The sequence below is a fragment of the Anopheles merus genome, chromosome 2L (genome assembly GCF_017562075.2).
Source record: "Anopheles merus strain MAF chromosome 2L, AmerM5.1, whole genome shotgun sequence".
Taxonomy (NCBI): domain Eukaryota; kingdom Metazoa; phylum Arthropoda; class Insecta; order Diptera; family Culicidae; genus Anopheles; species Anopheles merus.
The window spans coordinates 20454678-20472927 of NC_054083.1; the positions used below are offsets into that span (position 1 = coordinate 20454678).

General features: G+C 44.1%; 1 protein-coding gene across 2 annotated transcripts in view; it reads right to left on the reverse strand.

Annotated features, from left to right (window-relative positions):
• Positions 1-18250, reverse strand: part of LOC121591594 (breast cancer anti-estrogen resistance protein 1) — a 116585-nt gene that overhangs the window by 40427 nt on the left and 57908 nt on the right. For both annotated transcript variants that reach the window (XM_041912300.1, XM_041912301.1), the window contains one exon: positions 15061-15204. In XM_041912300.1, coding sequence (XP_041768234.1) covers positions 15061-15204 — 144 coding nt within the window. The remainder of the gene's footprint in view (positions 1-15060; positions 15205-18250) is intronic.

The following is an 18250-nucleotide window of genomic DNA, read 5'->3' on the forward strand; positions in this document are numbered from 1 at the left end:
GCTCGTTGGTAATAAAAATAATCGCAAAATACCACTGAGCAGTGAGCGTTCCGGGGGGTTTCACAACGGGCTGGGAGTGTAATATATTGTAATCTCGTAACTGAATTACTGCGTGCCGCAAATTTACAACACTATCATCTTTGTCCACTGCATGAACAACTTCAACGGTGACCATTGCCCGAGAAGAATTCATTGCTTGAGGGGGCATTGATAAATTATTCATGCTGCACCAGCCGGAAGAGAAACTCTCGCCAGCAGCTTGAGTAATTGCACTTTGCTCATACTCATGCTCCACTTGTTTTGGGGCTGGGATGGTCAATTTCGGTGAGTGCACTACTCTTTTCTGTGTGTGGATTGCAATGGGTCTTTTTGGTAAAAGTGTAAAGTGGTAATTTACATCCATAGGACGCCTTTTAGCAGTTGTGTCACACAGGATGGGACGCACGGAGAAGAAGTTTTCTGTCTGCTGAAGTAAATAACAAATTAACCACAAAAACTTGGCCGAACGAGAAAAGACGCCTTGCCGGAGGGCAGCCACAGACTGCATAAGTTTCCACTCACAGCTTAATCAACAGATGCAATCTTGGTCCGAAGGATAGAGAACTTTTCAATGCATTTCAAAGCCCTGAATTGAAACCCGTATTTTCAAGGAAAGTGATTAATATAGCTATTGAATTTTATTTTCATCAGGCTTTTTACGGCTTTTTTACGCGCTGACGAAAGACGTCACTTTCCTTATTGAGGTTAATGCCTTCGAAAATGCGTCCCTCTCCAAGAAACTAATCAACGATGATGGATTCTCTCGCCAAACAACAATACTTGAATAGTTTATTGATTCGCTTTTCCCGACATACATCGGCTTTTCCCGTTATAAAGTCCCTTCAAATGTACCTTCCTTCCCATTCCAAACATTTTCGAGATACCCTAAATGGATTTTAAATTAAATGAACAGTCATATAAGCGCGGTAATCAATCTATCAAACCGTCCGATGCAAAACGGGGCTAATCCGTCGACAGAAATGCAGCAGGTGTCCCCTTCGTGTGGTTGTGCCGCATAAAGTGTAGTGAAGAAGCGACGATCTATACCTTTTAATCAAAAGGGCCATTTAGCTTTCCAAAATGACGACAACAAACTAATAAATCGCAAGCCGAAACATTAATTTTCGACCCGAAGCCGTTTAGTTTGAGATTAGTGACAGATCGGACAACGAACGGAGCGCTGCTGATGGAGTTATTTGTCGCTTGAAGGTACGTGTTGATGCCAAACAACGGTGACGGCAACAAAAAACGCATACACTTTTCCCCATCTTGGAGACATAATTTTAAGCGCTAAATTATTATAGAAATCCCTTGAGGGAAGTTTCGTTCCAGGGAGTCGTTAGATAAATCTGGCTAATTTATGTGTCGTTTTTACCCGTCTTTATCGCTTGAATGGTTCGTCGACTTAAGAAGGGCAGCAAAATATGGCCGCTGGATGTGTCTGCAGAGAGCGCGCAATACTTGCAAGCGTACTTAGGGTAGATCCTTTTCCGCGCACTTATCTTAAAAGTGGTCTAGCAAAAAAGCATCGCAACCTCTTTTGCAACCAATCTCAACAAACAAACAACCTAAATGCACTACCCCACAAGAAGGTTGACATTAAGAGTGATATCTTCGTCAATAAATTGAATAAGTAAAGAGTCACCGACAACACCGAAACCGGCTAACTACTTGTTGATACAGATAGCTGACTGAGTTGAATGTGTGTGTGTAGTGGTACCCAATATCCCGACGCAGTGTTTTGTCAGTACGTGAGCAATCCTCGCGGAACTTCGCGTCAAAATTGCCAATTAGCGTTGGAAGCAAAATTGCCGTAACGCAACTCTCCCCGGGGCGAAAGCCGTTCAGATTCTGAATCGAAGAAGAAGTCCCTAACGAAGAAGTCGTTGAATGGGAAAGGAGGGAAAGTTGGAGCAACTCTTCAACGCCGGAGGTCGATTGGTTGTCAATAAACGCCGAGCAGCAAACCCGGGACAAGAAATTGGAGAACTTGTGTAGACTCGTCCGACAATTCATATAAATCGCGTCAACAACATAATCTCTCCATTGCTATCACACAAACACTTGCCCCTACCACTTGTGACCAATCGAACTGGGTCCGGTGCTATCCGATGACTCAAGTGGATGCGATAAATCGATCAGAGAGCACTCCACACTGCGGGTGGGTTGTTGGGTGGATCATTCCTCGTCCGGCCGTGGCGATTGGTGTCGAAGTGGTTTAAATTGCAATGAATATACACATACGAGCAGTACTATCATCGAGAGTGGCTTGGAATTTGTTGCTTTGTTGCACGAATGGCCATCTCTTGTTGTGGGGATTGTTGGTATGGGCCGAGCCTGCAGCCATTGAGACTTTGGTTTATCGCAATTGCTTTATACAGTTGTTGAGTAATACAGATTGATTGAAATGAGCTTTCAATAGGCCAGTGAGAGAGAAGATTTGCTGGATGCGTAAGATCTCCGAGGTTTTCTTTTTACATTCACATGACGAGCACAGTAAAAACCTCATTGCTCGAAGTACACAACACCTCAACAATTTACATATCGTTAATAGTAGCAAGTCTTATAAATTACATGTCACACTCGTCTAATGTCGACGTGTTCTTACCATAGCGCTTGCTACTGCGGCAGCATCTACAAAACCCCATTTCAAACGGACCGAGAGTGCGACACCATGGCAACATATGCTTGTAAATGTCACTTGCGCTGTCATATTAATGTCCAAAATCTTGTTCCACACAAAGAGCTCGCACACAAATCGCTAAACAACTCGTTAAGTCATGCTGCAAAATGGTTGCTTTTGCTGACAGTGCTGAATGCGGAGGGGTGGCCTTTTGGTCGTTGGCAGCCAAAAGGAAATATTGTGATGGAATGCAGGAAGAAATCAATGCCTGTTCGAGAACCTGATCTGATACGTAGAAGACCATACCAATAAAAAAAAAACCCAGAAGTTTCTTCTGACATCGAAGAAAGATGTCTGCTGTTACATGCGAATGGTTTGAATGATATGGATGTTTGAATACAGGGGATCGCGTATTATTGTTGAGGGAAGAGTATTTTCATTGAACATTGCTTTTTTCGGGCGCCCTCAGATCAGGGACTTTGCTTTCCAAATTTGTAGACACTTGTCAATTGTCACTTTTATAAGGATGTCAATCCTGTTCCTGACACCCGTATCACAAAGTCGTATTCGTTACACCATGGGGGCTGCTAACCTCATTCCCAAAACGATGGAAGATTCCTCTCCAGGTCACTCCAGAAATTCTTGTAAACATATGCAAAGAGAGAATCAAAACTACACGACCGAAAAAATGGCCAATCATTTTTTTAACCACGTCTTTGCTGTCGAACATTTAGCGAAGAGTGACGGAAAATCAAATCATCGATCCAAACCGGTTCGCTGTCAAATTAACCAGTGAAGAGGAAAGAGAGCAAATGAAAACAAAAACATGGTGTGAGCTTTTTAGCTCAAATCACGTCAAAGTGTGCAGATAAAAAAAGAAGCGGAAATCACCCGGCGAGTTCGCACACAACGTACCAAAAGTGCTCAAGAGAACGTGTTTTTGCTTTTATTTTTTCGGAGCTTTTGATGATACGAAATTGGACTCAACATTTGACAGCCCCCAAACGTGGTTGAATCATAAAAAAAACATCGCGAAAACACAACACACGAAGTGGTGGAGTTGACCGACACGTAAAGAAACCCGGAAAGCGAGATCATAATCCAAAAGTTGACGTTGAACCCAACCGGTTCTTTGCAATTGACCGAAAGAGCCATGGAGAAAGACGCTTCCTTTCCCAGGCCATCGTTTGTTTGCTTCCCAATCACGGCGCTGTGTGTTTGCCGGTGGTTCGGCGGAAGCTTTCCACTTGGTTGGAAAAATGGACAGCGGCGGGACGCGCTGTTTGATATGTTAATTATACGAGAGTCGTGATTTTTGCACGATCCACTCCCTTGGAGAAGCGTTCCTGTGTTTGGGTGGGGAGGGGATGCTACCGTCGCGTATGTTATGTCTCCTTGTGCAGCACACAGCGAAGAATTGAGTGACGTGCAATGACGACGTGCAAGGGAAGCAGCAACACGCCTCGGAATGTACAGTGCTGCGTGTAATAATAATGATGCGATGATAGGAAGCGCCGACAAAAAAAATGGGAGAATACAAACTTGTAATGAAAATCGCCACACGTATGCTTAATGGACAAAAAGGAATTATTTAAACGGAACGCTAACACGTGGATGTGCTTCGAAAGTTAAGAAACTTAAAATTCATCCGAAAAAATCGTAATTCGTTACAAAATGGCAAAAGCATGCAATAATGGGCCAACGGGCATTGAATAAACAAATAAGGAAGATCATGAATAAATTGAAATAAAAAAAAAACGCATAAGCAAAGAAAAAGCTAGAAACATGGAAATTATACACGCTAAATTATAAATTAAAGGAAATTGAAAGAGAACCAAATAAGAAACCAGAGACAGCATAACAGGCTATAACACATAGAATAATACAAAAAGAAAAAGACAATGAAAATAGAGCAAAATAAAAACAGAAAATAGAAGCTTTATCAGCGCTCCTATTCGTTTTGTTCTATTTTTATTCCCACATTCGTATACTCGATGCGTATTTCCCAATCAGAATGCCGTATTGATTGCAACATTATCACGTGCACCTCACCAAAGGCCAACGTCGATGTGGCGCCGCGTTTGTGCCGGATTCCAGCGCCAGTCTGCCAGCCTTGTGGAGCAAAGTCCATCAATCAACTAAAGAACCAGAAGCAGAAGCAGGGGGATCGATCTGAGTGAGCTCGCCGGAGCCACCTGATCAATGGAGCGTTAATCGGATGCTTTCGAGGAAAAAAAAAACTTCAGCCCAGAATCAGCTTCCCAACAGTGTCCGTACCACAAGGCTGGTTGAGAGGCTAAGAGCAAGAACATGATGAGAAATAATCGTCGCCCTTTTTCTTCTTCATCCTGCTGCTCCCCTGTGCTTGCAACAACAACACCAGCGGCGTCTTTATCAACGGTTATTATTACCGACCAATTGGAAAACAGTTCTCCGAGGAAGGGCCGTCGCGGGGCAACTGGCGTAACTGATTAAAAGTTGAGGTTAATCGCCTCCTCCTCGATGTGGTTCTCCTCAAAATCGAAAGAAACAGTGATAGAAGAGTCCGCGGCTACCCTAGGAAATTCCGAACGTTTCCACATACCAGAGCTACTGAAGAACCCTTTTCTCTTGCATCTGACAGTTTAATATCGCACCGCCGACCACCGATTTTAATCAAATTGTATAATGCTGTCCCCGGTAGCAATCCGGGTTAGGATGAGCGAGCGGGGATTAATTGAATTTCCGTTTGATAGGCACAAATGGGGCGAGATTGTAGCCAACGAAAGAGATGGCCACTGGATGCCCGATAGCAAAGGATAGCCCGCGCTGGCAGATGCTTTTAAGGTTTCTTTCTGAAGCTTTTCCCAGGACATCTAGCTAGCTCCAACCAGCCACAGGGCGGGAGGGAAGGAAACCCCGTTCGGACGATCACCACAACGGACCCAGACGCCAGACAGGCCATTTAGACTTGATTGGATTCGTTTTGCACTTTCACACTTTCACGCTGTCAGTTTTTGAGACGCGTCTGTGACCGCAGGACAGGCATTAAGCAAAGCAAAGGTGCAGGGATGGAAAGAATTCCTGCTGGAGTAAAGCCAGATACCAGAAGTTTTGGGAACACATACTGTTTTTTGGGGAGGAACAGAGAGTGGAAAAAATGGCTAACAGCTACAGTTTCCACTGCAGCATAACACACAGCATGCTGCTGAGCAACCCAGAGAGCTTACTCCAGGACAGGAATTTTTAAGAACCTTTTACGGCGTGGTACATTCTCTTACGTCTGCCACACTAACAGAAACCAAAGATAATTAATGGAAACGACGTCAAGCGGATTTAGAGCAGCGAAACCTTCCAGCGAATATTTTCCAACACTAGCAAAAGGGAATACACACTCTTTCCAGCTTAAAGAAGTAACCACAGCCACGTATTATGAATATTACAATGTAATCGTATACGGCATTTACGAGCGCCTAAAATGCTACCCGTCGTTAGGGATAAAATTCTAACCAGCATCGTATCCACTTTCTACGCAGCTCAAAACAACCTTCAAAGAAGTTTCACAACACTTCTTAGCTAAAGGTGCGTGCGTGGTACGCCTCATCGTGCAAGATATTTAACGGCGGGTGGTTACGTTTATTGCCGTCAGTTATTTGCCCAAGTGCTGTTGACGTTAATTTAACAACCTAAAATCTACCGCAAAGAGCCTACCTGCCACATCGAAGATTAGGTTACCGTCATTCAGATAGGCCTTTCCAGCAGTATAAACTTTTCGCAGATTAAAGACGACACATCTCCATGTTCTACTCCAGCACTGATTAATGAGCATAGTAATTCACAGTTTACTACTATCGCATCTAAAGTCGCATACAAGTTCCTAGTAAATAGTCATGAATCAGTACCCCTACACACACAAATATTGTGTCGTTTACGCTTACGTACTCATTGAGAAGTGATCGTCTACTCGTGTCAATGAACCGGAGACACAGAGGAAACGACGCGTGTAGGTCGATATTTATTGGTGATAAATTTCCAGTTGCTACGAAGGTGTAGTGTCATGCGTATACTCGCGCTAAGCTCCCAAGCTCATTCATAGAATTTTGATACCCTTCTTGAGCACCTGGGCCGTTAACAGTTCGCAAAGGTGTCTGGCCTTTCAATATCACGTGGGTGAAACATAACCACATGATTAAAAAGAAAAAGCAACCTGAACCCACTAAGTAACGCAGACTGTTGCATCAGTAAAGGAAGGCAATAGTGGAAGCACTGCAACTGATCAATGAACGCCTACATGGCTTCGTCTGGCAATCCGGCGTAGGCAGTGTTTTGCAACTCATTTTTTGCATACTGTCGTTGGTTGCTCCTTCTTTGCAATGCGGCTTCGGCGAAATGCACGAGGAGGGTCCACGGTTAGGAGGGAAATAATTGATTGCATTACTGTTTCCACCTTTCGTTGACAGCTGGCGGCTGGGTAGCGAGGGAGTCATCGTACTATGAATGAATTAATTCAGATTAAAATAGGACGAAGAATATATAATAATAACGTCCGCAAATAATGCACTCTTTTCCTGGGTAATGAGCACAATTTGGTGGGATATTAAACAAGCCACAGCCCAGGGGAAAACCACACCAACCAAAACCATGCAGGCAGTCCATAATACGTGGTTGAGGTAAAATAATAACTCCATCAACCGTACGCCCACATCGGGATTCGTTAACAAATAGTAAATACACACGAATCATTTCCATCTGAATGGAACGTGCTTATTAATTACTGTACGTTGTAAAAAAAATTTATGAGACAGGGGAATAAACCCGCAGTACAAACTCTACAACCACAACCATCAGCTATGGATTGAATTGTAATATCAGCTTCACTCCTGGGCTTTGGAGGTTACCAGTAATCTGAAACTAAATCAAAATTCACACCACAAAAACTTTTCAATCACATGCCTTCCCCTCTCGTCCCTTTGTGGTTAACTTTTTGTCGATTGTGGTCGATCAGTTTATTTCCCTTTAGGGACATGTTCCCACTCTTTTTCAACGGAAGCACTTCTGTCGCGTTTATTTCTCTCGGTTGACATATCCATCTGCTTCTGGAATCAAATTGAACCAAATATTCATAATAAAGCAAAATTTGATTCCTCAAATCGAATTAGGCGTGGTAGCCGGGGAAGCAAGGGAAGAAGGTAAAAAACCTAGTAAAAAATGACGACGTAACGCCATCACGTGTTTTTGCTCCAGTTGTTAATATCCACCTTCTCCCGCCTTTTGTTGTGCAGCTGTCAGCAGCTACCCCTGTGCCGAGCGAGACGCGCTGGCGTCTAGAGGTTAGGATGATTGAATGTGCCATGCTGGCTGGCTGATTCAGCTTCCAATTTTACGCTGCCGATGCAGCGCGGCTGATAGGATGCATAACGGATATCTATGCTTCAGTGCGCCACCAGCAGCAGCTGGTACGGTACTGAGTGCTCGCGCGCGGAGCCGCAGGTCTGCTATGCCCTCGAGTGAGTGTATCAGCTATCGGGATTGGTTTCGGTAGCATGCATGACGTCCTACCCCGGCCGACACGTGCCATTCGTGTTGTGTGTATGCGCCGTCGAAAGAGAGAACGCAAGAGGAGATTTCATCGCACGAGAACAGTCAGCTGCCAGCATGCTGCGTTTGTTCATCTGCACTGGCTTGGAGAGGAGGTTGCAGTGGTACGGTTGGACAGACTCAACGAGATGGTAGATGGTAGATGGTAGGTAGATGCTGCTGACTTTACGGTCACCCGTCGGTATCGCCATTGCCTGGTTGGTGATGGTTGGTTATGCGAGATTGATCTTGCACAGAAGACGTTCGCTATTTTCTTTTTTTCTATATCTCTCTGCCGGGATCTGCTGTATCGGATGTCGTCGACAGGATGTCCGAAACGCTATCGCTACCAGACAACGGAACGTGGTGCAGATAAAGAAAGGAAAGCTTTCAGTGTGTCTCCTATTGCTTTCAAACACGATTTATGCAAAACGTATACTTTGCTGCTCGGATAGCAGGGTGGGTAGTTAGAAATGTAGTGGAAAAGTAAATGGAATGTTACACAACGAAACGGTTCAATCGCGAAGCAATCGAAGGGAAGTTCAAATTTTCAACATGTACCAACAGGCCGCCCAACGTCCACAAACAAACTGGTTGCCGCGCGTATCGCATGACCTGAGGTAATGAAAATGTTTTCTATTAAAATCACCCGCTAATGATAGTAATAACGATTTAAAGGCGAGACACGGAGAGATTAAAAGGAAGTCTGGCAGCTTAACCCAAGCAAGACGTTGGCTTGGAAGGTGGCAGTAATAACTGTAGGACGTTCAACCATAGACCAAAAGGGGCGTGTGTTACTCCAGCAGAGAAACTCGGTGCAATGCGATCTACGCTGCACTTCTGTCTGGTCATCCGCTCACTTCAACTAACTCCTTGTTGTCTGCCCTCTCTACGTGCTGTGCTATTTTACACCTTATCTAGCCTTTCTAGCTTGGATCTGCTACCGGAAGCTTCGAAGCAGAAAAGAAAATCGTATGTGCTTTCCTTTCGCAATGCCTTTCAGACAAAGCAAAGCTGCTCTCTTTTTTTTCATCAGCGGTCTGTGTAACGAGAATTCGCTAGAGATGCTAGGTGATGCTGATGTAATGTAGCCTTAGGAAGTAGCTTGACGCACAGGTTAGCGCACGTATCTCGATTCCTTGCTGTCATGGCACTAATCCCTCCGTCGTTCGAGCGTTACGAATCGTGCAGAAACATTTCAATTACCAGTGCTAGATTCTACTTTTCCATCTGACAATTTGTCAGACACACAGACAGACAGACGGACGGAGGGATGGCTTCGAAAAACTCAGTGTGGATTAAATAAGCTACCTTTTAGTTCTCAACTTAGAGAAAACTGGACGCAGAAAACAGTACAAAGTGTGAGCATTGTTGAAGATTCAATGGATAAAATAACTATTAATAGTACGTACAATGAAAAAAAGATCAGCAAAACAATTAAAACTTATTTTCTTTCACTTAAATGATACAAACATTTACCATAATCCCATGGTACCGATAATGAAGTAATGTGTTTGCCAAAAAAATGAAAATAGATAGCTCACAGTAATGTGTCATTATCCCAATATTAAAAAGGGTGTAATAACAAACTTCTTGCAGCTTGCAGACCCATTTTCCGTTGGGACACAGGTAAGGCAATTTAATGGTGTTTTAAAACCGCTTAGACCTTTTGTTTGCCCGTGCCAACCGATTACAAACCGAAAGCACAATAAAAGGTGGAGTTTTTACATTATGAAATGCCAAACCCCTTTTTTCCCGGTGGAAGATGGAAACATTGAACCGGAGAAAACAAAACATATAATCTCTCTCGAAGCACACACATACACACAAACTGTACAGTCAATAGACAGCGCTTCTCAATGGCAAACAAACAAATAACCTCAACCCGATAAGATCTTCATTTTGACAAACATGGGACAAACCAATCGATTGGTAATCCCAGTTTCCTCCCAGTCACACCTTCTCGGATCGCATGGGATAAGCTAACAATGGAGAACGGACCAGAGATTGGAAAGACCAGAGTCGAGTTCAAACCGTCTGCATGTTCCGGAATGCCGGAAACAGGGTACGGCAAATATTTACGGGCCAACCCTTGCGGCGTTGACGGAAACCGCTTTCAGTGCTACTAAATGAGGCAGAATAGAAAAGGAGATGGTTGAGTTTAAAGAATAGGAGAAAAGGACGACTTTAAAGGAAAAAAAGGAATACAAGTTGGAAAATACTAACAGTGAGGTTAAATACGAGAGATAGCGGACAGTTTTATCAACATAGCAGAAGAAGGATAGAATGCTACCGAAAAACGGAAGCTAGGCAAACGGGTCGCTAATCAGATTGTAAACAAGATCAATGTGTAAGGTCGTTCTTATTGGTCCAGCATATAAAAGAGCATAGATAAGGATCAAACAAGGAGAAGAGTAAAAAAGTGATGAACGCCCGTTCTTACAGTACTAGCCATTAAGGTCCTAGAACCATTAAATTAAGAAAAAGATCTTCAAAAAGGGTTTAAAGCCCATCTCGGTAGCTTTCTAACAACGCTGCTCCTAACTCTTGCAGTAAGCTCACGAACTACAAGGTTTATGATTTTTATTATCTATCGCGCAAGCTATGCAAATGAAATATGTAAACAAACCCGCAACACAGATAAACCCTACAGGAATATAAACTACCAAAGAAATGGAATTAATTCAACGGGAAAAACTTGTTGCCGTATCTTGTTGTAACAGCGAAAGGATAATATCACTACCAGTAAATTAACAGTGTGCTCTCTCTTCACGGAGCACCCTTCATAACTTGCCCGGCCGGGCCGAAGGACCTTGGGGCCACTGTGAAAGAAAATTATGAATAATTCTTAACCGTACCCTGTACAACGATGGCGCTGCAGGATGTAGACCTAGGCTATTGTGCGGTTGCGGATAAAGACAACAAGCCCCAAAACCGCTGTGGAAGCGATAACGTTCCGACTTTAATCAACTGTGCAGGATAAAATTATCTGCCAGGGATTTGCGACGGAGACTCGGGGTTCCGAGATCCCGAGACGCTATAAAGATGTCACGGAAGGTACCGGGGACGCTGTATGCAGCGGTTCCAGCATTACAAACTTAGCAATAGACAGCAAATGTTCTTCAGAACATTGTGTATTTCTCGTCTCATCCTTCCTTCATTACCTTTCCCTGGAACCGGTGGCAGGTTTTGGGCGTCTTTCGATGTCGTCTCTAGACCTAACCAGAAGCTCACGCTCGTATACTTCAATTAGATTTAATTTCGTCCCAAAACTGACACGCGTTGTCTCCGGCACCGGTTTGGCATGCCATCACGCCCGTTCATCCTCAGGGAATCCGGGATGGCAGCGAGCTGCTACGCTTCCTTCATTTGCACCGTGCATTTCTTGCGCATAAGCGAAGTTTCTTGTACACACGTACGGGAGAAGCATTCCCGTTGGGAACGCTTCCCTGCCATTGATCATCATTTGAAGCACACACACAGCATCATCAGGTCGGAAGTGTGTTTATGCTGAGACATCGGACTAGACGTAGAATGGGGTTGAGAGGGGATGGGATCATCACGCCATGAAAGTCTGGCGCCATCGATACCCCGCGCGCTTCGAGCAGGACTTGTTGGACACAAAAGACCAACGTTTGGGTATCTGCATAGAGAGATACCGTGTGGCGAAAAGGGACGTTTGGAATGAAGAGTAAAAATTCCAAAGGAACACCAACACTGGCACTCTGAGCGCGGAGTGTGCGAAGAGGTCGGGAAAAAACCAACACCAAACGTTCCTGGGGAAGTCGCATTTAAACCAAACCATGCTTTTAGCTAACGGCTGGAAAGGAAACCCGTTCAACGATCGTACGTGTTTTTTCGACACAATGAAATTCAAATTTAATGATAGGGTTTCGAAACCCATCACAAGTACGGTTCCGAATCTATGGTTGGGTCGTCTAGTGTGTGTGTGTTTTTTTTTTTTGCTTCTTCAGTGGAGCACTTTTTGCCAGTGGTCAACTGAAGCTACGTATGGCTGTGACTGCGCACACGCCAGCAGCCGGGTGAGCAAACCCCTAATAATCCCTCGTTTTCCGGCTAGTTCTCGCACGTTGCTAGAAAAATGGAGGCCGTCCGTGTGTTTGCATCCGAATGAATGATGCTGGAATTAATTTCATTTGAAAGCCAATCTCATAAATGTCTGAAAATTGAACCAACCTCAGGTATGTATCTACCAAGCGTACTCTGCTCCTCTTTACTCTTCCAGCCGGTTTTGGCTGCACCGAGCTTGAAGCGTTGTTGATTTTTGTGTTCCATAAAATAATACAAACACACGCACGCTCATACACACACAAGCACCTTTATAAAGAGCACACGATGGAAAGGAGGCAGTCACAAGCATATTTTGCGGCAGCTGTGAAGGGATGCGACATCCTGCCATATCGTTCTGGTAAAACGAGGGGGAGGTTCCTTTATTGCTGCTTTTACTCCGGTCGCAAGCATCCTTTGGTTTGCATGCCTTTGCCGGTAACGTTAAGCATAAAAGTAAATGTTTGTTTTAAGCTTTTCCAATACAGCTTCAGTCAGAGTTTCAGCTCAACAGAACGCTCCTAAGCAGCACGTCCTTGCCATTAGGAACGGTGTGCTGCGTAGGGATATTCCAGCCTTCAATCGTGGACGATGGATATAAATTTTGTTAATGAAAGTTAAATATTGTCACATTATTTCTAACTCGATCAAACGAAACAGATTGTCGATTGAAATTAGAGCGAAGATTTTCCCAACACCAATTTGAAGTAGCAGCTGTGCGCATTATTGCATTTAAACGTTTAACTCGATTTACAACTTGTACAATACATTTTGATGCAAAAGTCAAACAATAAATAAAGACATTACTGATTCGTACTTTAACACACACACTGTGCAAATTCTCTCGAAACATAAACGTATCTCATCTCAACCGATGGCTAACCAAGTATTCATTTACTCGTCTACCATGCACCATGCAATGAAAAGATGTTTCAATTATGAACAAAACAATCAACTACGCCACCCACCACATCTCTACTTTGCACAACCCGAAATCAACCCAACCGGTCGTTACTGGTTATGTTTGAAGTGTTTACCGAGGAGGTCTCTTTGTGCTACGGAGTACGGGATCCGTACGATCCAGGGTTCGACGACATAAAGGAATCCCTGCGGGAGAATCATTTTTGGTCTCTTTTCAATAAAAAATCAACATTCTGGAAACCTTTCAAAGCAAACAAATGTCATTAAAGTAATGTCTAAATATCGTATAGAATAATACACAGTGTACACATACACACATTCAGCAAACGTGTTCGAGTGTCGCTCTTGTTTTGCATTGCCTTTGGAATAATTAAACGGCAAGCAAGGATGACGGAGTACGTCAGATGTACGAAATTGTAATTGCTGAGAGGGATGAGATTGCTTGAGAAATGGATACCCAACAAAGACTACCAGTTTTCTATTTTTAACATACACTTGAAGCCACTACCACCACTTCAGGCTCCTTCTTACAAGTTTCCACAGTGCTTCAGTTCGGAAGATCGAAGCCCTCCCGTTCTCGGAAATCAATTTCTCAAACGAACTCGTTTTTCACAACATCTCCCTGAAGTACGAGCAATGAGCAAACGAACTCGATACTAAGTACGCAATTCAATTAACTTTTGATCTTTCTCCAGATTTAGGCTCCGTGTCCGTTTGATGATTGAAATGCCACTCGAAGCCTATACAGTGCTAGCCATCCGGGTCGTACCGCTCTTCAACGAATCGTTTGAAGCGAACCATCAAACAATGTGCCTGATTTCAATCCTAACTCCCAAGGTTCATTAACGACTGTTATGCAGCTCCCGGGAGTCATGTCATGAGTCCGAGACACTACTGCTTTGGTGTCGAGGAAAAATACAACCAAAACACTGTTTTACTCAAAAGGTGTGTACACGACGCAGCGTTAGGCCTACCAACTAATTGAGTTATCCTCGCTGCAAACTTTTCTGCCCTCTGGCAGACGTTATGGGTAGCATAGGCCGCAGTCATCCCCAACCACCCAACCGATGTCTCACTCTCTCTCGATCTTTGCCACTCGAAGTGGTCTAAGCGCCGGTGAAGCATAACGGTTGAGTTGGCCCTAGCTTAAGCCTACCATTAGCTTCGGGTTCCTTCTCTGTTCCCGTCATTAATCATACGCTGAATAATTAAACAAGTCGTAGCACAGGCGGCGGCGGCGGCATCAACCTAGCCATTCCTAGGCTTCTTTCACCACGAATAGCGAGTGAAATGGCTGCGTTGCCGCGCATATCAACAGGCTGTGCACAGAGGAGAGAGCAAAGGTCAGCAACGGAGAAGCTTAGTTAGCAATCTCGGCCTGTTCGAGCCTTCGACGGCTGCCTTCCAATAAAAAGCAACCAACTCTCTCAGTCGTAAATTATTCCACACCACAAAAAAGAAGGTTCGGCGAAGGCTCTCCGAAAAACTTCACGGTGGAAAGTGTACCGCTACGGCTACGGCGCGGTGTGGCTTCTTCATTTGAATATCCCAGCACATTGCTCAGAACTTGTAGCTTCTGCCAGTCCGTCGGCATTCGGAGGAGCATGATTCGGGGCACTACTATACATGCAAACCTTCTGTAACAGTGCCCGTTTGTTGCACTGCGACGTAAGTTTTCGTAGGTTTCCTCTGGGATTAATTTCGTTGGGAACCGAAACAGGTGAATTTTCCGTTTACGTTTACGATGGCTGCAGGAATTTGAGCGTCCTTCCCCCAAACATGCAGCTGCAACCGTAACCTACGCTCACCTACACGCAGGCAGGCAAAGATGGGCCATAAAATCCAATTCTCACCTGACGACCCCTTAGCTGGCACAGCCACCATCCTTTCAGTCCGTTGGTGTCCGTTTCGATGACGGTCAGTATTTCGCCTTTGCGGAACGCCAGCTCGTCCGTGCTTTCGGCAATGTTGTCGAACGTTGCCTTGGCCAGCAGTTTCTGAAACGAGGAGAAGATTTGCGAGAAATCCAAATTAGATGCATGTTATCGGTATGGGAGCGGCTGTGGTAGAGGAGTGAGTAGTGCAATCGTTTGGGCGTGATTGGTCTCGACGGAACCGTACGTTGTGTGAGATGTCATCCAGGTCCGTAAGGCAGAAAAAGGTAATCAATCCTAATACGTTCTAACATGTGCCCGAAGCTGTGAAGATGGTCGTTTGTTCTTGCTTTTGGCTATTTTTGGTAACGCTGGGAAATGAATTAATCCCCAGAGTGGATAACAGTAGCTCTGCCGAGTAAATAAGTGAGTATGCAAGAGGAATGTTCTAATTGCTTTCACTGTGTGCTATGGTTACTCAAACCTCATTGAAGGACATCTTTATGACAAGAACCATTTCCGTTACGACAGAACCACTTTTCTCCAACGGGCAAAATACTTTCTTCCAGTTTTTAGAACAATGAACAATGTCTACACAAACAAAGCCTGCAAAGTGTAGAGATTTATGGTTAAAGATTGGGTGTCTGGCTCAAACTCAAAACCTTCTGCAGCGCATTTAGGGAGCACCCCCGAAGGGATGCCAGTGAAAGATTTAAGAAAATAAACAAAAACCCGACATTCGCTCATTCCCCACTCTTCTCGTTCCCAACGAAAGTCACTTTGAAATCAAAGCGAAACGTGCAAGAAACACAGGAGCGTTGGGAAATGGCAATCGAACTGGATGTAATGCGACACCGGTTCGAAGGAAAAAGGCAGCACCAGGGGTGGGCCGCTGCCGAAGAAAGGTTTCCTCTGCAGCACATGCCGCCTTTTAAATGAAATGACATAAAACGAGGTCACCTAGATACATGTCTGCTGTGTTGTTGTTGGTGCTGGTGCTGTTTCCGTGCCATTAGTGATGATCAGTTTTCAATTAGTCTAATGATATTTTTGATTTTCGAGTCAGCCAGCAGCTTCCAAGGTATGCTGTGGTGAGGCTAGGAGTGAAATATTAGAGATGTCTACGAGCATTTAAAGAGTGCTTCCTCTTCCAGATTCTTTAAAACATGAATCAAGTTCGGTGCCATCGTAACTCTCTAAACCAAACATTGGAAAATGGTCAATCTTAATCAAAGAACTCACTCGCTCAACCAACTCAAATTTGTATCAATATCAGGAACAACCCTTCCAAACATGGCCGACGTTTCAATTTACACTAAACGGATTATTTATCTACCCGTCGACGGACATATTTCCTTACATTCAACGACATCCGCCAAACGGAGGGGGGATTGCTCGTGGGTTGAAATGCAAAGCTAAAAGATGAACGTAATTCCATCACCACTATGCACTCCCTCCTCCTGCTTCCGTATCTATTCGCGAAGTCTAAAATCCCGATGAAGCGATCGGCGGCAGTAGCATCAAGCTCCACACAACGTCGCTGCCTTCTTTCTTGGCTTTCCTTTTCATTCACGGCGCAGTTGCAATTTATGGACATCGTTTCCGAAATCGGCGCAACTAATCGACACTTGATTTTCATCTTACTTGCCCCGTGCCGCGAGACACCACTGCCCTCCTCCCTGTCACAGCCGTCACTTGTTGTCTGCATATTCGCCTGTCGCCTGTTTCCGCCAGCATCCGAGCGTGGTTTTGCACAAAATGGCCTGTGTGCTGTTTCTTCGCTCAGCCGAACACCACGCAATCGCAATCTGGTACCGCAACCGAAATTGGAGCTAATGCTGGAATTGCCAGTGTCTCTCTGTATGTGTTTGCTGCAGACCAAACGATCGGAAGAGAAATCAAGCGGACATTCCGCACATCCGGACGACGAACGGGCCCGCGCAGGGAAAATGGCAAAAATTGGGTTTAAGCTGTTCAACAGATGCCTAACGGAGATGTGATGCAGAGCGCATGATACACATGAAGCTGGGTGATGCTGGGTGATAATGATGATGATGATGATTGCTCAACGCGCAAAACTACTCCAATGGATCTCTTTCTCTACCACCAGAAGCCGAATTAGTGATCTTATCTCATCTGCTTCGAAGCGGCCATAACCATTGCAAGTTGTTAACGGGATGGAGTTTTTTTTTTATATTTTGGTTTTGGTTTTGGTGTGTGGTTAACAACTTTAAACTGCTGTCTCGTTGTCTCATCAGCGGGGGATTGTTTTTTTCTCCCTTCTTTGTGATTTGTAATCACGCTTACAAACAATCAAGCTAAGCGGCTTGTTTGCGCGACAAAGTGCCTTTGTCGGTGATTTATGTTTTCCGTTTTGAGTTTTCAGTTTGAAAGTTAGTTCCGACAGTTGTTAACGCAACGTTTTGCAAACGATTGCAAAGTGCATTAGCGACAAGACACGCGGATAGCAGAATGAATTATATGATCCGCACATTTTTTAGAAGTTGCGTTTAATGCAGAATTTAAATATGTGCAGCATAGTGATTATTGTTAACACACAAGAAACGTTTCAAACGTGTAGGATGACACTTATAAATTATCATTACAATGTAACAACTTTTCACCACAAAAAAACTAACTAGAACAAAGCGTCAGAACATGATTTATAATCTTCATTTTGTTGGCACCTTCCTGAACCCGCTCAGCGCTACATACAGACGCTTCCGAAAACTTTGTGGACATGGTATGAAAGTTCAGCACAAAAATTACTGATGCAACTTAAAAAAGACGTAGTAGTAGTAGTAGTAGTAGTAATATGCTTACCAAATAAACCGCGCTTCCAGAATCGTGTAAAAACAAAAAGAAAAGAGGAAGAAGCGAGAAAGCCAAAATACAATTCCTATTAGCGCGAGTGCAAGCATTAAAACTATCCTGTGCTTTCCAGCTTGTTTATGATGGCTCGAAACGCTTTTCCCACGTACCATCCATTTGGCTGTGTGGATGGTGGGCAAACCACCATACAAACCACACAAAAAAGTACAAACAGACGAATAATAAAGGGAGAACAGATCCTCAAAAAAGAAGAGCTAATGTTTGCCGTCCATTTGAATAAACGCGAGCCCGCAGTTAACGATGCATAAAAAACTATTTAATGAAAATGAGATTATTA